Raw genomic sequence first — 25,743 nt, forward strand, 5'->3', positions numbered from 1 at the left:
AATCTCTCCACGGTCATTCCACTAGACACCGTTGAACTTACTCAGGTGCATGAGCGCAGCGTGCAGTCCGACTTCCTGCTCACCATTCTGAAAGAAGTGGTCTCCAGGCGAACAGACCTGCAGCTGATCCTCATGAGCGCCACAGCCGACTGCCACAAATTCTCAAACTACTTCAATCGCTGCCCTGTGCTTAGCATTCCGGGAAGAACCTTCCCCGTAGAGGTGAGTAGTAGAGAAAACGATCTGTTACTCACCAGCTCTTTGTATTCCCGGGTTGGATGTTCTGCTCTGTCAACCCGTAGACTCTTTCACTGACATGTCTTTGTTTATAAGGCCATTCTTGGCCTGCTTCCAATTTGCTTGGGGAATTATTTCACTGCAAAAAGCACTGGGAGTCAGAACCTTGGGTCTCAGGACTTGTTTTTATTGACTGTACCGAGGGTCCTGCTGCAATGCTTTTTCAGGCTCTTCTGAAAGACTTGGAAGCAATTACAGCATCTACAGCATTTAGCTATGTTGTCACAGATTACTTGAAAAAGTACTTTAATTACTGATTACTAATTACGCCTCAAAAAAGTAATCGAGTTACTTTACTGATTACTTTTCATCAAAGTAACTAGTTACTTTAAAAGTAATTTATCAGTCACCTTTTACCAATTTTTCTCCCTTTTTCTGCCTCAGCATAAGAATAACAACAGAAAAATGTAATCGCATGTAATTGAATTTTTCACATAAGGCTTAATTTTCAAGTTAGCGGGGGTTTAATTAGTCGATGGAGTTGATTACAACCACCATTGACTCGCGCTAGCTTAGCGACTCCGGAGCCCTGAAGCTAATAAATAACTGACAAACTGCACGGAATTTGTTCAAATCAACAATCAATTAAACCCCCGCTAACTCGAAGAGTAAGCCTAATGTTAAAAATTCTGAACTACCCTTTAAAATAAATACCTCGCTGGTAAATTGAACAAGAATCCTTCAAAGTATTTCATAATGGGTCCAAATTATTTTTCGAACAGATCATGTGACTGGCACCTGAGGGACGATTCTTTGCTTTGCTTAGCCAAAACTACAGCTGAGGAGGCAAGATGGATATTTAGAATTTCTTTAAACCTAAGCTTTCAAAAGCTTCAACAACTGAGCTTGAATCGATCTTGAACACGAACAGTGTCAAGATGTATGTACTGTACATACAGTACAGGCCAAAAGTTTGGTCACACCTCATTCAATGCAATACAAATGATGGTCCCAACCCCACTGAAAAGGCAACATGTTTTGCCCTCCATTCCATTCAAGAGCAACATTTCAATTCGAAAATGCTCTTCGTACATGACGACAGTATTTTTCATTCTACATACTTTAAGAGGCAATAACAAAATATTAACGTACAGGCACTAAGGAAACTAACTTGAATCAGAATACTGGTTTGGAAAAATGAGCACGTTAGATTGCTCGTTACTGAAAGTAATCAGATTACGGTAACACATTGCCTAATAACGTGTTACTGACAACACTGGCTATGACTGATGATTTTTTTTTATTATTATTATTTTGTGAACAGTTTTTTGTGCTTTGTTTTTACTGTGTTTGTTTGTGCAACTCTGTGTTTGGGCTGCTGCCTTTCTTAGCCAGGACTGTGTTGTGAAAGAGATTTTCTAATCTCAACGAGACTTTTTCCTGGTTAAAGGAAGGTTAAATTAAAAAAAAAAAAAAAATGATTGCTCCCCAAAATTTATGAAATTGGACAACTGATCGATCGGTGAACCTTTACTGTCAGGTGTTCCATTTAGAAGACATAGTAGAGGAGACTGGTTATGTCTTGGAGAAGGACTCGGAATACTGCCAGAGGGTCCTTGAGGATGAAGAGGAAGTGGTCGTTTCCGTCACTCAAAAAGGGGGAAAGACCTTACAGCATCAGGTGAACGTACACCTTCATTACCCGGGCGGGCCTCCATTTTGGGTTGACTGCTAACAAGTTTCAATTTTGGTTTGGGGTGATTTTCAGGAGGTGATTGTGAGAGCTTCATCACCAGGCTGGGATTTAGGTCCCGACCTGGATCACTTTAGCAGCAGAACTCGCCAGGTGTTACAATATATGAACCCCAACAAGATCAACATGGACTTACTGGTGGAGCTCATCAGCTACCTTGGTACTGCACAACCATATCGTTGCTTAGACTTGTTTCTTATTTTTTCCAATGATGAGCAAAATGTATTTAAACTCATTTTTAAAGAACAACAATCAATCAACTCCTTAATTTTGGTGAACACCTTGCCCTTACCTGTCAATAATAAGAATTAACAAAGAATCAGTGCCATGATTAGCGATCAGGCAGCATAGAATAGGATGCCAACATTTCCACATTCACAAGGGTTTCACACAAATACTGGGTTGTACACCTTACATGGCTGATTTGTGTTCACTTCACCCCTCTGAATCACTTATCTTTCTGACTCTTCCCCACCTCCTTCCTCTTTCTCCTTGGCCATCAGGCCCTCCACATCGTGTCAACCGGAAATACATCTAGCCAACAATAGCACCAACAAATTCAAAGTGTAGGCGTTCAGTGTATTTCTTGTTGTTGTTTGTGCTTCCTCTGTCTCTTTCTTATTTTTTTTTCCTGTCCCCCATAACCCCTTCCTGTTCGCTGCTTTCTCCTAATGAACGAGGCACGTTGAAAGATCACAATGGGAGTATGTCATACTCCCATGTGATACATTAAAACTGTTCAGACCAATCGGACACTCAGATTTCCATTCTCTGTGTCAAGCAGCTGAACAGGACATGTTAAAAACAAACAAACAAAAGAATTAAAAATACAAGTAAAAAAGTTAGTCTAAAAATATTAATTAAAAATGAAACGTGTTATCTAGTTTTTTTTTCAAAATCTTCTTTTTTGTGTTCATATTTCAATTATAATTGTTAAAATGTTTTTTAAAAAATGATAAGAAGAAATGCAACCTTATTCTACCTTATAGAATCAAAGAATAAGCTATTGTTTTGTTGTTTTGCTTGCAGATAAAGCTCCGCAATTCACAGCACTGGATGGCGCTGTTCTGGTATTTTTGCCTGGTCTGTCTCACATCCAGCAGCTTTTTGACCTTTTGTCCTCAGACAAGCGCTTTAAGGATAAAAACAGGTGAAGTCATCGTGCCAGCACACAAATGTAGGGCTGCAACTATCGAATATTTTCGTAGTCAATTAATCTATGAACTAGTTAGTTCGAATAATCGGGTAATCGGATTAGGAACATTTAATGCGTCGCAGAATAAATTTCAGGTGAAGTAAAACAAAGGCTTGCTAAGATTGAACTTTCAAAAGAGCATTAAATGGAATACAAAATAAAATTCCCTAGTGTTTCTTCAAATTATGCAGGATTTCACCTTTATTTAAAAAGCCTCAAACGGTATTAAAAATATAAATAAACGAGGATCAAAGTACAACAGAAGAACAATTGGCCAACTTGCATAGCAAAAGGCCGGTAGCTTAAATGCTATTAAATGCTAACGTTTTTTTTCACAATGCTCTTAACGAATCATTCAAATGCATATTCACACAAATAACGGCTAAATAGACCAATAAATTGAAATATGAATGCATTAAAAAAAAAAAACATTAGTTCAAACAAAAACTTTATGTTGGTCTTAACAGACCAATGGATTTAGCCGTGTTAAATGAGCTATGCCATATTCACTGTTGCCACTAGAGGGCAGTGTATCTACCCAAATCAATAAAAATGAATGCAAACACTTTCAAAATAAACCATTACAACGCCACTCGAATTAAATACTCAAAGCAGCAAAATTTGATTTGAAGTTTTTTTCCTAATCGAATTACTTGAGTTAATTTATTAATCGTTGCAGCACTACACAAGTGTACAATAAAAATCTAAACTGCTGTTTACTGAATACTTACATGCGGTGTGTCTCAAAGGTACAGGATCGTCGCTCTGCACTCAACGCTCTCCTCGAAGGAGCAGGCCGCGGCCTTCACGGTTCCCCCGGCAGGCGTCAGGAAGGTTCTGTATTTTAAAAATGAACCTCTCAAGCGGGGACAGCTTGAAATAATCATTTTTTTTGTCCTTATTAGATTGTGTTGTCCACTAACATCGCAGAGACGGGCGTCACCATTCCTGATGTTGTGTTTGTCATCGATACAGGAAAAACCAAGGAGAACAAGTAAGGCAAATTAACCCTCTTCATAGAGGTGATGATTTGATAGCAAAAAATGACTAAATCGTACTTGCTGTAGGGACTTGGATTGGAAAATAAAAGATTTTCAAAACTATATACTGTCAAAAACTACAGCCAATTGACACTTTTGACGTCATTTTTCTTTTTTAGTCACTCAAATTTAGTAAAGTTTCTCTACTTTTATCCAGGAAGTATTTTGCTTGAAACCAGTGTAATCAAGTAATTTAGTTATATAAAAGGAACATCTCGCAACCTTCGTGAGGAAGATGAAAAATAACAGAAACATAAACAAATTTTATTAAAAAACAATTCAGTCATTGAGAAATCCATAAAACTGATTAAATAAAAATACAAAGTCACTTATAATTCATCTTCTAAAATCTTCTTAAGATTTTCTTAAAATTGGTTAAGAAGTAGCAATACTGTATTTTTCCCTTTACACTATTTCCTATAAGAACCATAATTAGCAATCGTATTTATGAATTAACACAAAAACATCCTGATCTACTTTTTATTTCTTATTGGCAACATTTACTTTATTTTTTTACATGATATCATGTAAGCTAAATATATCTTATGTTATGTTTTTTAGAATGAGCCAATATTATATTACCAGAAAATCTTGACTACCATAATTTTTGCACTTTAGGGTGCACCGCACTATAAGCCGCCACGCAACAAATTTGACACGCTGCAGCTGTCCTCACTGTGTTATAGGATATTTACACCAAACATATTAACCGGTAACACTTTATTTGACTGCGGATCATATAACTGTCATAAGACCAAATGAACCACCATGAAGCTTTGAACCAATTTGATGCAAAGCTTTGGCCATCACTGCTCCCTAGGGGGAGACATTCAACCTCTGCTGCCACCTGATGTCAACACTGTTGTTGTCCAACATGCCCCCTAGCATGCATTGAAGTGCTACAGCTGTAAATAACAAACAAAATTTATGTTCTGTGCTAATTATTTCTTCAGTTACTGTTCCAGTTGTTTCATTAATTGCTAGTTATGGTATTTGGTAACACTTTATTTGACAGTGGTGCCATAAGACTGTCATTAAACAATCAAAATTATGACATGACGCTCTCATGAGCATTAATAAATGCTTATAACAGATGTAATTTAGTGTTATCCAGAAAATTATCTCACTTTTGAATGGATGTAAAAGATCCAAACTGGACATAATTGGAGTTAGTGACATAATTTGCTGGGTGACACTTAATGCCCATGATAGTGTCATGTCATAATTATGATTGTCTAATGACAGTCTTATGGCACCACTGTCAAATAAAGTGTTACCAAATACCATAACTAGCAATTAATGAAACAACTGGAACAGTAACTGAAGAAATAATTAGCACAGAACATACATTTTGATTGTTATTTACATTTGTAGTGCTTCAATGTCTTATGACGCCACTGTCAAATAAAGTCTTACCTATTAACACAAATAAATCAACAAATAAGCCGCACTGGACTATAGGCCGCAGGATTCGAAATGACGAAAAAAAGTAGCGGCTTATAGTCCAAAAATTAGGGTATATAATAATCAACCTTCTATTTTTTTCAAAATTTATTTTTAAATGTCAAATATATCTTTTGTAATTTCACTTGCAGTTAAAATTGCAGCATTTTAAATATAACCCGTTAAATCCAACTGAACGTGTTCCCAATCAGATGTCTTTACACAATGTGTGTGATGTGGCATTCAGGTACCACGAAAGCAGCCAAATGAGCTCCTTGGTGGAGACGTTTGTGTCCAAAGCCAGCGCCCTCCAGAGACAAGGCAGAGCTGGACGTGTCCGAAATGGCTTCTGCTTCAGGCTTTATCCGAAGTACAGGTAAGTGGGAATGAACTAGAAAGCAAAATAAATCTTCACATGTTCTCTGTTTATGGATTTTTTTTTTCCTCCTCAGATTTGATGCATTTATGGAATACTCCATTCCAGAGATACTTCGCGTGCCCCTGGAGGAGCTCTGTTTGCACATTATGGTAAAATAAATATAGTTACCAAGCTAGTCTAGTAGTTTGCTGATATGACAGTAACCCTCCTCACTTAATTTGCCAACATGTACTAGCGTAGAGCCTTTGTATATGCAGAACTCCTAAAATGGTAAGAAAATAATAATGGCAATAATAATGATTCTTTAAAAACACAGTTTTTAATAGTATCTTGCAAACTAATAACAAAAATTACTGAATAAAATGAAAAATAATCTTGTAAAAACATTTTGATAATTTTGCAACGTTGCCAAAAAACGCAACAAAATGGTTCAGTGGTGCCTTCTTGAATTTTTAAAAAAGGCCTCTCCATTTAGGTTTTTTCAACATAGAACGATGAAATTCGGGGATTCGATACGTTGTGCAAAACTGCTCCAAAAAGTCTCTTGCACCCATATTCCAAACCCAACAGCAAATCAGGTCTTTTGGATTAAATATTAAAAAACATGCGGTTTTAGTCGATAAAAAGCGTGCACGTATGAGACCATTGCACCTAAGCAGTTAGTTGGATCCTCCTCAAAACTTGTGCGACTGTTCATGAGACATATGAGATGTTAAGTTTTCAAAATAGTAGTTTTCATAAACGGGCCTGACCTGGACGGGGTACCAAAGTCGGGTGTTTTTTGTGTTTAGGGTTCGGTTCTAGGGTTAGGTTCTCATTAGATGATTAGAGGGGGACGACCTACCACCACCTCAACCTGCATGCCGTCCGACTTTGCGTGACATCCGAATGCGACGTGTGAGGGCCCGTTCAGTCCTGCTTGCAGGGCTAGTTTAAATTATGATTAAATTGAAGAAGCTAAAACAAATAATAACCCCCAAAATGTCCAACCTATAGAAATGATTTTTTAAAATTTATTTCGAAATGCAACAATTGAAGTTGCGCAATGAAATGAAAAGCCCTAACGATTACTCTACAAACTGAAATATGACAGATGTAGAATGTTAGAGCGTTTTTTTTTCTCGTTTATTAAGAAATGTGAGTACGGCTCCCCGGAGGAATTCCTGAGCGGCGCCCTGGACGCCCCGCAGTCTCAGTCTGTGATGAACGCAGTCAACCTGCTGAGAAAGATAGGCGCCTGTCAGCCCGGGTGCCACCGACTCACCCCACTGGGGCAACACCTGGCCAACCTGCCCGTCAACGTCAAGATCGGCAAGATGCTAATCTATGGCGCCATTTTGGGTTGCCTGGAGCCCATCGTGCGTTCTTAGTTTTACCTATTTTCACCGAGTCCGTCATTGGCATTGCTAATAAAATCCTTATCTAACGTTTCCAGGCGACCATCGCGGCTGCTATCACTGAGAAGTCTCCATTCTCCACGCCCATGAATAGAAAGGAGGAAGCCAACTTGGCCAAAGCAGCACTCGCATTGGCCAACTCTGACCACATGACCATATATAATGCATATCTTGGGTATGGACGGCCTATGTTTGACGATCTTAGAATAATGTGCGGAATAAATGAGGCATAACATGATTCCATGTTCTAGCTGGAAGAATTCCCAAAAGGAGGGACAGAAAGCAGAAATGGCATTTTGCCGGAAACACTTCCTCAACCGCGCCGCACTTGCCACTATAGAGGTAAGACGAGATGAACTTACTGAGGTAGCTAAATAAGGGAAACTAATAATGAGAAACTGCTCTCAGTGTGATACAGTGGTTTGACTCAAGCACTGCAGCATTTTGGTATTATTGCACAGTAATTAATATCACAGTTAAATCAAAACTTAATATATAACGGGAAATTATTACTGATGGTTAAAACAACTAAATATAACAGAAAATTGACAAAATAATGCAAATGCTTTTTTTTTACCTAATTGGTTATATGTTTAAGAATACTTTCACAGAAGTAAACCATTTATGCTAATGAAATAATACAGTAATGATAATTTTTTTCATGTATAAAAAATGATAAATCTAATTGACACTTTAAATCATTCCATCTTGAGATTCTAATTGTACTTGTAATTTTAGCATACATGTTGCCACTTTCAGCAAGGGTTCGCAGATCATTAATTCCTGGCCAAACATTGATTTTTTATAAGTCTGACCTAATTCCTGGCCAAAGATTGATTTTTTATAAGTCTGACCTAATGATCCAGATTTGTGCCAATCCTGTTTTTTCCCCATAAACAACAATATGCACATTTAACACTTCAATCGATCTTGTTTTATTGTATAACATTGAACATTACCTTTGAAACAAGTTTTTTTTTAACTGCAAAACTTTTCATTCTAAACTGCTCAATTCAAATTTCTAATACCAAAAATTAAAATGCAGGGGAGGGGAAGTTTAGAATTTTTGACATTAGGCTTAATTTTCAAGTTTGCAGTGGTTTAATTAGTCTGTGGAGCTGGTTTCAACACATTCCGTGCAGTTTGTTAGCTATTTGTTAGTTTTAGGGCTTCGGCGTGGCTAAGCTAGCGCAAGTCAGCGGTGCTTGCTAGCATGCCAATAAAAAACTATATCGACAGACCTAACATAGCCAAATAAATTCAAAATGCAGATCATAGTTCGAAATACCCATGCAACCAAACTACCGTAATTCATTTCATTCTGAACCAATGTGATATCACTACACCCTGCTTGCCTCGACAGCCTGTTCATACTACAATTATTGACATGCAATGGTAAGTTTTAAAAACTTTGTCCTAAAAACATAGCTAACACTATTGACTGCATGGGTCATTGGTGATTGTCATGCGTGCATATGTTGCTTTTTATTGGCATCCTAGCAAGCACTATTGACTCGCGCTAGCTTAGCCACCCCAGAGCCCTGAAACTAACAAAAAAACAACAAACTGCACGTCATTTGTTGAAACCAACTCCACCAACTAATTAAACCCCTGCTACCTCAGAAATTAAGCCTAATGTCAAAAATTCTGAACTTCCCCTTTGAGGAAATTGGTAAATTACTTCATCTTGGAGAAGAGCGATATGAAATTATATCAGGTCTCTGTCTTTTATGAAATGCCAATACAAATTTCACTCCTTGCCACATCAAAGTAACACTTGGTAACTTTTCAGTTTTGGTCGATTGTTTTGCCTTACGGCAGACTGTTGGCATTTCTCATGAGGACCAGCACACACCCGCACTGTGTCGTAAAATCATCAATCAATCAAAAATCAATCCCCCGGTCGCCTGCAGATGGATTTTACAAAATTTCTGTTTCCAGCAACTGTGTGAAGGATGAATAGTAATAAGGTCCTGTATCCAGTTCTGGCTAAACAAAAGCATATGTTGGTTAGCAACTGTGTGGCTAACCACCGCACCCGAACTCATCAGCGCTGACGAATTCAGTTGGCAGGAGGGGTGTCACGCCAGCGAGTGAAGGCTGGGCCAATGTTTTTTCTGCATATCTTGGTAGTATACCCCTTTTTTTCCTTCTCAGAAAAAACTTTTAGTCTCTTTTGTTGCTGTGCCATCTTTACAGAATTCGTGGAAAAGCGTTCGCATCGACTTCCGTCTTTATAATGGATGGGGAAAGGGGGAAGTGACGTATGCCGTAAAGCAGTCAGCACATTTGTATTTTTTTTGTGTGTGGCAAGCTTCCTGCCACCCTCCTCAAACTTAATTAGTGCCGGTGAAAGCGATACAGACCCCCGCAACATATAAAAGAGTTGTCATTCAACTACGCCAGATAGCAGACCAATGTTGAAAAGCTGTTGGATAGACATTCCGCTTTCGATCTTATATCGTTGAATCAACGTCACTTTCGCAGCCTCAATTAATGTTGTTTCAACGTTGAAATCCTTACAAAACCTAAACGTCATTTCGATTATTAATATTGGAACAACCCTGAATCAATGTTATGTTTTCGACCATTATAATTCAATGACTTTCCAATCATATTTTCTGGACAATCATAAATCGACTATTTGTCAAAATTAGTTCATCAACTATAAGACAATGTTAACCCAACCATCTCCTGACATACCATAGAACAACGTTGTTTCAATGTCACTTGATGTCGAAAATTTCGATGTCAACCATACTGATGATTTTGATGGAAAATCACCGTTTATTAAATGTCGGTCTGCTATCTGGGACGTAGTTGTCAGTCGACATATCATCACAAATGTTATGAAAATATTTCATAAAGGTTGATAATTTACCTATTGTTGCTTTAATTTAACAACAAGCGGCAGACATTACAATCATAATCATTATTTTGGAGTAGCAAAAGTATGAAAATACCCAACAAGTGCACTTATATCCTTATAGTAATGACCACTAATGTCAACGATGAATTGCTAGCAGGGTAATGAATCTAGACGCGATGGGCAGACAAGATCGGTTCTATTCTTAGTAATCGACCGGTCACCCAAAATTTATTAAATCGGCCCTGATCAACAATGGATGGTTGCACCGTTACTAAAAAGTCAATAATAAATAAAAAGAAAAGTATGTTTATAAATGAATCAAGTGAATTTGGTGTCGCTAATAAGTCTTTGCGATGCAGGATGTGAAGCAGGAACTGATGAAGATGATGGAACAAGCGGGCTTCTGCTTGTCGCGGACCCCCAACTCCCCAGCAGCAGCCAAGCTTCCTGTGTCACTTCTGGGGGCGGCGCTGACGGCGGGCCTGTACGACAGCGTAGCGCGCATGCTGTGCGTCCCCTCCGTGGACGTGCTGGAACGCGTGGCGTGCTCGGCGGAGACACCGCAGGGCCGAGCGCAGGTGCACCCGTCATCTGTCAACCGCAACCTGCAGACGCACGGCTGGCTGTTGTACCAGGAGAAGGTCTGACGTTCATTTTCTTTTTAACTCTTTGGCTGCTATTGATGGTGATAAATGAATCAGATCTGTTTTTACATTGATTACACAGTAACCTTGGCACATTAATACGTACAAAACTGAAACTAAGGAAAGTAAATCAGCAATCTTACCACTGTTGGAACTAGGGATAGGAATCGAAATCCGATTCCAATTCGGAACCGGTTCCTAGTGTTTCGAGGCCTCGACATCACAATGAAAAAGCCTTAACGATCCCTTTAACGAGTCCTGAAGACGCATATTGCGTCGTGACTGTCTTGTTGTCCAAACACATCAAACTAGCATGGCGCCAAGAACCACCCGCTCCAAAGTTTGGCTACACTTCACCAGGAAAGAGGGTGAAAAAATGAAAGGTTACGATGGTTTAAGCACGAAGCACGAGCATTGCAGCCGTAAACATAACAATGACAGCACGTAGGTTCAAACGCTCGAAAGTGTGTCTTCACTTCACGAGGAAAAATTACAACAAAACAACTTGCAATCATTGCAAGGTGGAGATAACTGCATCGGGAGGGAATAGACTACAGTCCTCACCGAGACAGCTATACAGCTAGCTAAACTCCGAAATGACGATACAGAAGACGTTGGTATAATTTGCGGACTTTATTCAACCATCACTTGAAGAGTGAAACTAAAAATAGAAATGAAACACATCAATTTGGTCCCCAATAACAAACAGGTTTGCATCAACGTAAATCAGCAATAACAACACAGCTAGCATGCGTTCGCTAGCATTAGCACATCGTTCAAACAACTACACAACTGGATTTAAGTGTCCAATCGCGAGTGGAAACACACAACAACAGCAACACAAAAGATGATACATACAGGCGTTGCCTCTGTCGATATTTTACAAGCATTAACAAAGAACGTCGGGTTGTAGCAGTGCTTCCCTCTCTCACTAACTCGCTTGGATGCGGCATTTCTTCTTCTTCGCGTGTAAGCGCGCTCTTCTTCACGTAAGCGCGTTCTTCTTCGCGTGAGCACGCGCAAGGGCGCCCCCACTTGAGCGTGAAAGCACCATAAAAACTAAAAGCCATGCATTTCAATATACTGGTAAATAATACACTTTAACAGGGGTCCCCAAACTACGGCCCGCCCCGACATTTGGGCCGGCCCCCTGAACAATACCAGAGAGTATTTTGAATTTTTTTTTTTTTCTTCTCAATAGTGTTATTTATTTTCTGGCCTTTTTCTGTGAAGAACTTAGAGAGGGTTATTTGGTTATTATCTATTTGATTAATAGTGTCATTATTATTAATTATTATTATATTACAGTATTATTTTTATTTTATTTACTTTTTTTCCGTGAAATATCCAGAAAGGGTTATTTGATTGTGGCTTTCTGAAAAACAATAATTTTTTACATTTAGGCACTCCTGCAATCGTCACACTTTTTCTGTTACAAACTGACCCCGGCCCCCCATCAGAGAAGGGAAAAGTTATGCGGCCCTCACTGGAAAAAGTTTGGGGACCCCTGCAAGCTTAACACATATTGCTAACGGCAGACCAACGACCTATATGCCAATATATACCAATATTTTTTATTTCTATTAGAAAAATGTTTCAGTAAAATGTTAAACATTCTTGTGCATTTGCCACTTATTGCCACAGTTAATATTGAGGCTTTGGGCCTCTTTTGACCGTGTTGTGAGTTTGCAAGGTTGTGACTTCTGTTTAAACAAACTCGATGCCAATCAAAACGTTTGTTCTTCTTTTCCCCCAAATTAGAATCGATAAGAGAATCGATAAAGAATCGAATCGTTAAGCAATATCGATAATGGAATCGGAATCGTAAAAATCCTATCAATTCCCATCCCTAGTTGGAACTGCTTTAAAGAGCATATGACACGAGAAAAAAAGTCTTAAATGGCATTATTATGTGAATTAGAATCATATTTTGAGACGATTCGACTATATACAACAATTTAGAAAAGCACAGATGACGAGAAATTAGTTTTTTAATCTGTCGGTTAGCCACGCCTACCATTATGGGGCTTTAGCGTCCCCAACAGGTGGATGACGTCAGCGGTAGACTGGGCTCCTCAGTTTTACTATTCAACCCATTGAGGGGGAATTATTCAGAACGAGGAAAACGCGACGAAGAGAGCCGCAAAATGTCATTGTTTCTGTCTCTTTACTTCAATATTTTTACAGGATATTCTTTTTATTCAAGTATTTTCCCCAATAGCTATATAAATGGCTTGAGAAGGACCAGTCAGCCCATCAAGGGGGAACTATTCACAACGAGGAAAACGCGACGAAGAGAGCGGCAAAATGTCATTGTTTCTGTCTCTTTACTTCAATATTTTTACAGGATAGTCTTTTTATTCAAGTATTTTCCCCAATAGCTATATAAATGGCTTGAGAAGGACCAGTCAGCTCATCGAGGGGGAACTATTCACGGGGAAAACGCGACGAAGAGAGCGGCAAAATGTCATTGTTTCTGTCTCTTTACTTCAATATTTTTACAGGATATTCTTTTTATCCAAGTATTTTCCCCAATTGCTAAATAAATGGCATGTTCATGACAAATAACAGTCTTGTGCTGAATGGAATATGAAATAATAAAAATGCATTTATTCAGGACAACATGGCAAAATTACTCCATAATGGTCAAAAATGTCGACTTCACCTTTACTGTCGCACCTCCCGAACGATATTTTATGACACCTAAATCGGACATATGTAATTTCCCTTCCCCGGCTTCGGAAAATGTAAACAAACCAGAAGCCGTGACAGCTAGCCGACATGCTAACCCGAACCGAGTGATCTTTCAAAGTCTTCGAAGTGGAAAATCACACATAACTATCCTGGATTATTTGACATGACGACCCGGTTGTCGATTGTCTTAGTGGATTGGCAAACCGCCCGGCGGAGAGCAATTTACAGTTCGTTCCCCGGAGGAGGGTGGCTGGATTTGTTGTGCAGCTAACGTGCTGCTGCTAATTAGCATTAGGAGAGCTTTTTACATGCCTATCAATGATCAAACGTAAGTAGTCCTTCATTTAAAGGAAGTTTGTAGTGTTTACTTTGTAATCACTGTATTCGTATTTGACATAATACAAAACAAGATGTTTACTCACTTCCTCATAAGTCCAATGGTCCCACAGTAAATATCCACGGTGAATGGGAACCTTTTGAAACACCAAAAAGGTGCATACGCCTCTCCCTCATACAGAATGATTTTTCTGCAGCCGTTTGGCTGGCGTGATGCGAAAAATAAACGTATTAATCCGCAAAATCAGCTGAATCCTTCGTCCTCATACACAACAGTACACCGTAGCGTGAAGAGGACGTCTTCTACCGTACACGTCACAGCGCCCTCCTCCTCAATGCAAGACCGAAGCCGGAAGTCACTCATTTTCATGGCGCGGGATTCAAAAAACTAAATAAAAATAGCGATCGCTTCCACACACATCCAAGCGGCCCATATCATTCAGGGGCATAAAATACCGCGTGTATTATGAAATAAACATGCTTTTTCGTGTCACAGGCACTTTAAAGTTATTAAATACATTAAGGTGTCATTGAATTTACTAGACATCAAATCCAGTTTAAAACATATTTCATTTTTTCATCAGGTGAAATACACGAAGATCTACCTGCGAGACACCACTCTCATATCTCCGTTCCCCATGCTGCTTTTTGGAGGGGACATCGATATTCAGCACAGAGAACGCCTGATCACGCTAGACGGATGGATGCACTTCCAGGTTACTATTGACCATGTACATTTTGGATGACTGCTTTCTACTCAAAATTAGACTTTAATCAAGGGGCAATCACAGGCAAGCAGCCCACAAGAGTACCAAGAGTTTTGCTGCCTGTAATCTTGAATTAGTTTGATAATTTAGTATAATTATCATATATTTTGATCAATTATTTGCAGTTCAGTTGAATGTACTAACATAGGGTTCAAAAGTTCTTGAATTTTTTTATTTTTTATTTCTGGATCTAAGAAAACTTGTTATGCTTGTTGTTTATAGCGATGTTTTCTAAGATTGCAAAACGCTATCCTTGTGTGACTACAAGGATGTACTTAGGGAACTAATGTTTTTGTTTTGTCACAATTTACATTCTCTTTACAGGCTCCCGTGCGAATAGGCGTGATCTTCAAACACTTAAGGAAGCTGCTGGACTCGTTGCTAGAGAAAAAGCTAGAGAACCCGCGCATGAATTTAGAAGGTAAAACAAAACCCCGCCATCCCTCTGCTGATATTAAAATCAAGTTTTTTTTTTCTCCTTTTGTCAAGGTGAAAGGACTATTCAAATCATCTTGGAGCTGATCAAATCGGAGCACTCTGCATGATGTGTACAAATGAAAAAATAGTGGGAATTATAATGGAGAACTCACGGTCACAAATGTTTTTTTAATCATATTCATACTCCTCGTTTTAAAATGTAAATCATGAGAGTAACTGTCATTGCCAAACACTTGCAATAAAGTATTTTTTTTATTCCAGAGAATTTCCACAGCTGTACAAATTACTTGCATTTATCTAATACAAATTTGATATTTTAAAAAATGGTTGTATTTGCTGTCATTTTGAAAATATATTTACAATAATTTAAGAAATGTAGCACAACAATAATATCAACAAATAGAAAGAATAGAATTGATATTTATCTAAAAGTTCAATGTTTTTGGCAGATAACAGATCACACTGTACATTCTGTAATACCGTATTGGCCCGAATATAAGACGGTGTTTTTTTGCATTGAAAAAGGACTGAAAAAGTGTTGGTCGTCTTATATTCGAGGTCTAGACAATATACCCATTCACGACGCTAGATGGCGCCAGATATCATTGAAGCGATGTTCTGTCATGACAGATCTCAGCTACTCTCAAGTTTAACCAGTTTGCATTATTTTATTGCAATGTTTTTCCTTATTCAGATTTCTTTCAAGACTACAGTTACAGTTAAACCTCACTTTGATGGTTATTGCAGTTTTTGCAGTTTTGTTGTTTTATCACAATAGATCGGTTTATTTACATTTCAAAAACCAGAAGCCATTCATTTACGAATGTGATTGCACTTTATATATTTGAATGTTCAGTTAATAAGATGTGAATGAGGCAAAATAACATGCGTTTTCTCTCAAATATATTGTTATAATCATTTGTTTCTGATATACTGTAATTATTTTCTGTATAAAAATTAATTTGGTGTTCAAAGTCTTTTTTCAAACTTGAGTCTTGAAAAAGGGGGTCATCTTATAATCAGGGCCATCTTATATTCGGGCCAATACGGTACATAAAACTGTATTTAGCCCCCATAAGAAAGACTAATTATAAAAATTAAAAATAAAAAAATACTAAGCTTTTCAAAACTGCAATGAGGTTGTCACTGCTCAAAAGTGAAACTAAAAAAACAAAACTTACATACACTAGCGTTCAAAATTTTGGGGTCACTTAGAAATTTCCTCCTTTTTTTCAATTGAAATAACATTAAACGATTCAGAAAAATACTATACATTGTTAATGTGGTAAATGACTATTCTAGCTGGAAATGTGCGGTTTTAATGCAATATCTACTTACAGTAGTTTTTGTAAAGAGGCCCACTTACAGCAAACATCAATCCAGTGTTCTAATGGTACATTGTGCTCGGTAGTTACCTTGGAAGGATAATGGATGATTAGAAAACCTTGTGCAATTATGTTGGCACAGCTCAAAACAGTTTAGGTGGTTAGAGAAGCTATAAAACTGATCTTCCTAGTAGTAGCTATTATGGTATCTGGATCATCAACTTTGTGGGTATGATTAAACTCTCAAAATGGCCAGAAAAAGACAAATTTCACGTGAAACATGACAATCTGTTCTTAGAAATAAAGGCTATTCCATAAGAGAAATTGCCAAGAAATTTAAAGTTTCCTATAACGCTGTGTACCACTCCCTTCAGAGAGCAGCACAAACATGATCTAACCAGAGTAGAAAGAGAAGCGGGAGGCCCCGCTGTACAACCGGGCAAGAAAACAAGTTAAAAAAAAAAAAAAAAAGTTTAAAAAGGGTAAATATATGAAAAAGAAAATCTCGACCACTCTTTGATGTCTGCGATTTCTGCATCACGACCCTTGTCATATTACCATGTTTCACCCATAAAATCTCCCAAAAATCAGCTGTGGCCATTCAGAGCTGTGTCTTTACACTCAGTGATACATGTGACATGGAGTTAAAGTCATGGCGTCTGTAATTCTGCTCTCGCGTGCTGTCAACTCTAGGTAGGGTATTGCTGTTTTAAAAACTTTTTTTCTTTTAAATGCCCTCCTGTCAAAAAATTTTCTTCTTAAAATCTCAATTTTCTTGGGGTAAGAAAAACTTTGAGCAGGAGGGCATTTAAAAAAAAAAAAAGAAAAAAAAAATTTAAACAGCAAAACCCTATCTGGAGGTGAGAGCACGCGAGAACAGAATTACAGACGCCATGACTTTAACGAGATATTATCGCGTACTTACTTTGTTTCCATTCAAAAACTCCATGTAGCATGTATTACTGAGTGTCAAGACACAGCTGTGAGTGGCCACAGCTGGATTTTTGGGGGATTGTATGGGTGAAACATGGTCATATAACAAGGGTCGCGATGCAGAAATCGCAGACATCAAGGAGGGGTCGAGATGTTCTTTTTCATATATTTACCCTTTTAAACGTTTTTTTTTTTTTTTTTTTCAACTTTTTTTTTTTGTTTGGATCAATTATTTATCATCTAACATATAGGAGAAAATGCCACAGTAACAAAAAAAAAAAAAATACAATTGAGCGATAGTTATGAGGTAGATATCCGTGACTTTTTTTTTTACAGACGCCATTTTTTTCATTGTGACATAATTTGTTTTAAAGTTTAAAATATGTGAGTGAATAATTTTTTTAAGTTTTTTTTTTTTTTTTTTTAAACAAAATATGAGACATCAATGAATGGTTTTAAGCTAAAAACGACATTTTGAATAATATAATTAATTACCTTCGTTTTATGGCTAGGTTGAAACAAAAGCGGTTGTGCGACATCTGTAAACGGGGGTTTTCAGGGTAAAACGGACAAATTAAAAATAGTTCGGGGGCTTCATACGCCATGAATCTGCTATGGCAGCATATGGACATATTGTTCTATCAAACACAACAGTTGTTTTGGCTTAAAATACAGCAGTTTCTTTTAAAGAGGAGTGCAAGAGCAGAAACTGCTTTTTCAGTCTTGTCCGTGTTTTCCGCCATATATATATATATATAATATATAATAATAATGGGTGTAAATTCATGAATACAATTTCCATTCGACAAATGTGCAAGAAGCAAAGTGTCCTTATGAATTCCGTTTTTGCTTTCATTAGTTATTAGAAGTCTGTTTTGAGACCCCAAATATACACATAGGTAGAAAAATGGAGACTGGTGATTTTCACATAACGTCATGGTAACATGACTTCTTGGCAACAGAAGGCTTCTGTAACCACCACACCCTGGGTTTCTCGAAAATGCAACATGGAGCCCTCACCGAGTTGTTTCCCTTTTGTTAGTCAAGTGTAGAAAACATGTGAAACACCTCAACAACGGAAAGGAATCAAAATTATTATTATTATTATATATTTTTTAAACTTTTTTCATTTGACAATTATATCAATATAGTTATAAGTATATATAGCAAAATATACTTTGTATATTACATGTTTTTCACATGTTTGTCGTCTGGAATTTTTTATGTCTTTCATATCAACCTTATTCAAAATCATGTGACTTTCGAAAAACAAAGCGTGGGACAGGTGACGAGCAGGTGTGTGACGTCATATGTTAAACCAGGTGCAACAGAAAGGGGTGGTACTCACCATAGATATATATACTTTGAAGGATTGCGCGATGCTGCGATGCAAATTAAGCCGCCATATTGAGTGTGTCCAATCTGCTCGGAAACGCCACTCATTCATTTGCACATCAATAAATAAGGGAAGCATTTGAAATTATCTATATAATGTCAATATATTTCTATCCCCACCATTAAAATACATTCACTGGAAAAGGGCTAAATCGAATGCTGCAAAAACTAAAGGGGCAGATCGGTCACGTCCAAAATGGGAGGCACTGTGTGGCGGCTCGCTCAAAACATGAACATCTATGCTCCTACGTATCTTTGTCCCTGTTGGCGCTAAAGAGCTAGCTTCCGTGTTGAGACGTCACCACCGCCCTATATATCTGATGCGCGCTTTGAGCTAACAGGGACGAGCGTCGTCACTCGGCCATTTTGCGTCGGGGCATATAGTCAAAGGAGCGTTTACTTTGAAATGTAATTGCTAAATTTTCAACCCAATTTTGAAAAAACTTACTTTTTTTCTTAAACGCCAGAGAGTCAATTAATTAAATTTATACTTAAAATGAATTCCAACGTGCTGTAAAAATATACAGCTCTAATTATAGCTATGTTAACGCAGTTGTTATAAACCAAAATGTTTGGAAAGAATTGTCAAGAATTCAGCGAGTTAAGAGTATTTGAGAGAAGGAAATCACTCACCTTATGTTCCCTCCATAAATGTCCTCCGACGCAAGAAGGCCGCCAGTTACTTACGCGACCTATTCCGCCTTATGACATCTAGCCTTATAAATGTGATATCTATTACTACTTCCATATAAACTCGCCGGCTAAGAATAGTCATTCAATACTCACTTGTTGACATTGAAACAGGACGAGAACGCGGGAATCCGTGCACCTTGATTGCCCTCGTTTACTCTGGCGGAGACGCATTGAAAAATATGTCAGGCCAAGGTGAGTGATGTTTACTCTTTGAAATGCTTGTTCTTAGGAGGGTTCTTATATGTATCTTTCTCCGTGTGACCTAATTATTGTATGTATCTTTACTAAGGGTGTAACGGTACATGTATTCGTATTGAATCGTTTCGGTACTTGGCGTTAGGTTCGGAACGGAGACGCACCGAACGAGTTTCTGATGTAATGTAACCCTTACTTTTCGAGGCTGTGAGTCGATCGGGTTAGTTTCTTTGTGTAGATTATATTTACTCCGTTTTCTCTACTATAATGCGCACCAACACGGTAGGACACTACGGCGCCGACGCGAGAACGCAGTGAAACGCGGCGGTTAAAGTTAATCAGCGAATGCTCACCAGTCACAGTGCGGCCGCGTGTTTCTTACCAATCGATGGACACGGAAACGACTTTCTTTTACCGTGAATATCTATTATTTTACTCCGCTTGAAATAATAAATATTGTATTGTGAATATGTATTATTTTACTCTGCTTGAACTAATGTATCTTGTACTGTGAATATGTATTATTTTGCTCTGCTTGAACTAATAAATGTCATACCTGTGTGATTGTCATCGGGAAATGGTCGTGAAAACATGTGTAATACATTTCTGTTCAAAAATATTTATACGTCGATTTGTTACCAAAATACATTACTAGTATTTTGTGTAATTTATTAATTTGAAACAGATTTTACAGTCGTAAATCCATTACTGTAATGCGTCCATGATAAAGCTTCATAAATAAGCGCTACCGTCAGGGGGGTCATTTCACGCGGGGGGGCATTTTTCGGCACAACACCTGGCAGACCGGAAGTCATTCGTGTAAAAATACGGTGGATCCGGTCGATTTTCAAACTAATATGCAATCCTAACCCACTTTTTGAGTCCATCAGATCTCCTGAGTGCTAGATCGGGGCACAGTTGACTTGTCTTTGTTGATTTACAGTTGTCTTCTCTGGTATAATAATAACCAACACGGCCCCATATTCAAAATAAAACCCTCCTACCACAACAAGAAAAGTAGGAGCTAATATTCACATAGGAACTAAAGTCATACAACATAAAATATACAATATAAATGAATACTACATCACATTTGTAAAATACAAACACATAGTAAAATAAATAATAGCCCATTTAAATCAAATAAATTGAAATGACCTAAAACACCAGCAATTTAAATAATAAGAATAATATACAGATCCTGCTTACACAATTAAATTTATTAATTTCTGTGTGGCGCTTTAACTTGAGAAAATCCACCAATAAAGCTTTTGAATACCGTTCATAAGGGGAAAAAAATTCATTGTGGCATTTTATTTGTAAAATACATGTTAAAATCTTTGTCACTGGGATTGCTTTTCTCTTTAGCACATGACTTCTTTTTTCTTCTTGCTTTCAGAAAGAAAGCTGACCAATATGCGGGGTCTGAAAGGCATATTGTTGTTGGATTATTATCTTTAAATACCCGCTACTTTTTGAGCAGAATTCTAGCTATGTATAGGCTACTGTTCCTATTGTTGAAAGCACAAAAGTGTGTAATAAACAACTAGCACATTATTATTTTGCATTTGTTTTCTTACTGTACCGAAAATGAACTGAACCGTGACCTCAAAACCGAGGTACGTACCGAACCGAGATTTTTGTGTACCATTACACCCCTAGTAAACACACATCATTGTTCAGTAAGAGGCAATTACCTATTTTTTTAGGTTCAATTAAAAAAAACATATTTAAGGTCTTTACCCTAATCTTACTGTAAAACCCAATTCTGGGTATATATTATTTTGGAAGGTCATTAACTTCTGTGAAAGATTTTTTTTTTTTTTTCATTGGACACAACGCACGCGCACTAGTATTGAACAGACCTATTGTTTTTTTTAATTTTTTTTTTAAGTATTATAAAAAATTTACTTGTAACAGTACATAGTTGACTTGAAAATGTGGCCGTTTATGTTATTGTTATTAGGAGTTTAACAATTATTTGGGCATTTAATTAGTTTGACCGACAATATACAGTAGTATGAAAAAGTATCTGAACCTTTTGGAATTTCTCACATTTCACTTCACTTCACACAATCACCATCAAATGTGATCTAATCTTTGTCAAAATCACACAGATGAAAATACAGTGTCTGCTATAACTTAAACCAAACAAATTTATAGGTTTTAATATTTTAATGATAGCATGCAAACAATAACAGAAGGGGGGGGGGGTAAGTGAACCCTCTGCCTAAGGAGACTTAAAGAGCAACTGAAACCAATTTTTACCATTTTAAGTCAGGTGTTTGCCCAATAAATTATGAGCTTTTTAAAGCTTCCCTGGCCAGTACGAAACACACCGGGTAAGACTTGTCTTGATGAGAAGCATTGTCTGATGTGCATCATGGCTCGATCAAAAGAGCTGTCTGAAGACCTGCGATCACTTGGAGCACTTGGACACTCCACAGACGTTTTGGCGAAATGTTTTGTGCACTGATGAAGCCAAAGTTGAACTGTTTGGGAGAAACACACAACGTCATGTGTGGAGGAAAAATGGAACAACATCAACACCTCATCCCAACTGTGAAGCATGGTGGAGGGAGCATCATGATTTGAGGGTGTTGTGCTACCTCACAGCCTGGACAACTTGCAATCATTACCTGAGGCCGTCTGTCAGACAGTTGAAGCTAAGAAGAGCATGGATGCTGCCACAAGACATTGTTCAAAATACAGTAGTAAATCAACTTCAGAATGGTTGTAGAAGAACAAAATACACATTCTGGAGTAGCCAGGTTAGTCCAGACTTGAACCCCATTGAACCTGCTGCGGCATGACCTAAAGACAGCTATTCATGCCAGACATCCCAGGAATCTGACAGAACTACAGCAGTTTTGTAGAGAAGAATGGGCCAAGATGAGTCCTGATCGATGTGCCAGATTGATCTGCAGCTTCGTCTGGTTAGTTATTGCTGCCAAAAGGGGTCGGCCACAAAATATTAAACGTGATGGTTCACTCACTTATTTTCTCCCTTTCTGTCATTGTTTGCATACTATCCTCATTAAAATATGAAAATCTATAAAGGTTTGGGTGGATTTAGTTAGAGCAGTTTTTTCATCTGTGTGATTTTGACAAAGATCAGATCATTTTTAATGGTAATTTTTTGAAGAAATGTGAGAAATTGCAAAAGGTTCAGATATTTTCATACTACTGTATATATTACATGGACTAATTATTTTATAATGCTTTCCAGAAGTGACAAGCAACCTTCCTTCGCTCCCACCCTCCCCTGACGTCAGTATCGGCCTGGAGCTTCGCTACATGGGCGACCAGCTCTACTCCATTTGCTGCCGCTTAAAGACCCCTACCAAGGACCAGAAGAGCCAGGTCAAGTCCAGCGGTACATGATGACGTGATGTGGGGATCCGCGGAGGAGGTACAAAGAAAATGTGAGAAGCAAAGAGGCGCTACCTTGGAGGTCGAGGATGTGCGATTCCTGATTGGAGGCTTTGCGGCGAATCATGAAGATCGGTCAAAGCAGTGGCGGGCGACTTCGTGACCTATACATCTTGGCGAGAGGATTTTCATCCAGACTGCCGCAATAGAAATGTTAACCCACCTGTAATAATTCTTTTATCCCCAAAATTTGCAAATAAAATATCATACCTGTAAACGGTTTCACGCGTTATTATTAGTGGCTTGCTGCGTTCATAGAAGGTACACCTTTATAGTTTACACTGTAATGCAGCGATTCTCAAATTTGACATTAAATCACTTTATTGGGCAAGTAAGTATTTATAAGTCATTGAAGAAATTGGCCAGGCATTCACATACAGCGAGGAGCAGAAGTATTTGCACGCCTTGTGATTTTGCAATTTCACCCACTTAGAAAATGGGTAGATGTCTGAAATTTCAATCATAGATGCATTTCCACTGAGAGGCATAATCTTGAGAAAATCGGTGATAATATTTAGTGCAGGAGCCTTGGCAATTACAGAGGTCAGATGCTTTCTGTAGTTCTTCACCAGGTTTTCACATATGAAAACTGGGATTTTTGCCCATTATGCCACACAAATTTTTAGATCTGTCGTTGAGAAACACGAAGTTTCCGCTCCATCCAAAGATTTTCTATTGGATTGAGATCGGGCTAGACCACTCCAGAACCTTGATATGTCTTTACGCAGTCACTCCTTGGTCAGCTTGGCTGTGTGCTGCGGATCATTGTCATCCAGCCACGACTCATCTTCAAGTCTCTGACTGAGGGAAGGAGGTTGTGGCTTAAAATTTGACGATACATTTCGCAATTCATCCTCTTGCTTTATACAGTACAGTCGTCCTGTCCCCTATGCTGAAAAGCAGCCCCAAAGCATGAGGTTTCCGCCCCCATACTTCTCAGTGGGGATGGTGTTCTTGGGATTGTACTCATCCTTTTTTCCTCCACACACGAGTAAAGTTTGCACCAAAAAGTTCTACTATGGTCTCATGTGACTGCATGACTTTCTCCCATGACCCCTCTGCATCATTCAGATGGTCCCTGGCAAACTTCAGATGGGCCTTCACATGTACTGTCTTCAACAGGGGAACCTTCTGAGCAATGCATGACTTTAAACCATTGCACCATAGTGTTCTACTGAAACTGCATCCAACTCTCTTCAGGTCATTGACTAGCTTCTACCGTGTAGTTCTAGACTGAGCCCTCACTCTTCTCATCATGAGTGATGCCCCATGAGGAGTCTTCTGCCCTCAGCCGAGCGTATGGCTACTCGACTTTGGCAGCGAGAGATTTTGTTTTGTCAAGGGTTCCCAACGATGTATGGTGCAGAGGAGGTGTGCAACGTCTTAACACCTCAAGGCCTCTTTTCCAACTGAAATAAAAAGTTCTTTCTGCCTGCTGCTTACAGCAAGTCGCCACTAGGGGAAGCCGAGCGCAAACAGCAATACCAAAGAAAAACTTAAGATTCTGAGTTAGAATAGCGACATCCTGTGGACGGATGAACAATATACAATCTTAGAAAGAAACCCAAAAAGTAGTCAACATAAGACCAGAGGACATAACACTCCCCGCCTGACATCTGCAAGATGTCAGCCCTTAACTAATGAACGATACAAAACAACAACTCGTTTTACATGCTACCCTTAGACAGCAAAAGCACAACTTCACGAATTGGGCGAATGTAAAACCTATTCTCGCCGTTTCGGCAAATCTTAACCTCAACTTTTCTGACATTACCGTCCTCACTTGGGAAAGATTTTGTGATCAGTCCGAGTGGCCAATTATTCCTATGTTCCAGAGACTCCCTCATTAAAACAACGTCGCCCATTTGAAGGTTCGGCTTTTTTATTTTCCACTTGCGACGAACCTGCAAGCCTGCGATGTATTCTTTCTGCCAACGACTCCAGAAAACATTAGCTAAGTACTGCACGCGCTTCCATTGGGCTTTGAATAGGTCACTGGTCTGAAACTGCCCTGGTGGAATCGGTGGTGTGCCAACCTTTTGCGTGAGTAGCATCGCAGGAGTAAGAATGACTGGGTTTTCGGGATCTGTAGAAACGGCCGTTAGCGGGCGTGCATTTACAATTGCGGTGACTTCAGCTAACAATGTCACGAGTACTTCATGTGTGAGCTTCCCATATGGATGTTCAAGGAGCATTGCATTGAGGATTTTTCGGGTGACGCCGATCATGCGTTCCCAGGAACCAGCCATATGGGATGCATGTGGAGGATTGAACTGCCATTTGCACGCACTGTCTTTCAAGAATGTGCCTATTTTGTCATTGTGACAGCCTAGTTTGTCTATTTGGAGCTCTTTGCAGGCACTCACAAAATTTGTCCCACAATCAGATCTCAAGAGTTTGGCACCACCTCGGATGGCAAAGAAACGACGCAGTGCATTAATGAATGACGATGTGTCCATTGACTCAATCACTTCAATATGAATTGCACGTGTACTCATGCAGGTGAATATGACTGCCCATCTTTTAGCATCTGCATTAGCACCACGCGTTTTTCTCACTGTAACGGACCAGGGACCGA

The 25,743-nt window shown here is 38.6% G+C and overlaps 1 protein-coding gene and 1 long non-coding RNA gene across 3 annotated transcripts in view; both read left to right on the plus strand.

Moving 5' to 3' along the window:
- Nucleotides 1–16,000, plus strand: part of dhx29 (DEAH (Asp-Glu-Ala-His) box polypeptide 29) — a 28,022-nt gene extending 12,022 nt beyond the window's left edge. Inside the window, exons 14-28 of one of the 2 annotated variants that reach the window (XM_057818393.1) lie at nt 46–222; nt 1,778–1,918; nt 2,006–2,150; nt 3,020–3,140; nt 3,935–4,019; nt 4,091–4,179; nt 5,916–6,044; nt 6,121–6,196; nt 7,181–7,405; nt 7,483–7,619; nt 7,696–7,786; nt 10,673–10,954; nt 14,572–14,703; nt 15,079–15,175; nt 15,244–16,000. In XM_057818393.1, the coding sequence (XP_057674376.1) occupies nt 46–222; nt 1,778–1,918; nt 2,006–2,150; nt 3,020–3,140; nt 3,935–4,019; nt 4,091–4,179; nt 5,916–6,044; nt 6,121–6,196; nt 7,181–7,405; nt 7,483–7,619; nt 7,696–7,786; nt 10,673–10,954; nt 14,572–14,703; nt 15,079–15,175; nt 15,244–15,299 (1,983 nt within the window). In that variant the 3' untranslated portion in view covers nt 15,300–16,000. The remainder of the gene's footprint in view (nt 1–45; nt 223–1,777; nt 1,919–2,005; nt 2,151–3,019; nt 3,141–3,934; nt 4,020–4,090; nt 4,180–5,915; nt 6,045–6,120; nt 6,197–7,180; nt 7,406–7,482; nt 7,620–7,695; nt 7,787–10,672; nt 10,955–14,571; nt 14,704–15,078; nt 15,176–15,243) is intronic. The other variant, XM_057818394.1, reaches the window with a different exon arrangement.
- Nucleotides 16,001–19,031: 3,031 nt separating this feature from the next.
- Nucleotides 19,032–23,382, plus strand: LOC130905425 (uncharacterized). The gene is made up of 2 exons (XR_009061094.1): nt 19,032–19,730; nt 22,963–23,382. It is a non-coding gene; the product is annotated as an uncharacterized LOC130905425 (long non-coding RNA).
- Nucleotides 23,383–25,743: the final 2,361 nt, after the last annotated feature.

This window comes from Corythoichthys intestinalis, chromosome 17 (assembly GCF_030265065.1).
Source record: "Corythoichthys intestinalis isolate RoL2023-P3 chromosome 17, ASM3026506v1, whole genome shotgun sequence".
NCBI classification, from domain to species: Eukaryota; Metazoa; Chordata; class Actinopteri; order Syngnathiformes; family Syngnathidae; genus Corythoichthys; species Corythoichthys intestinalis.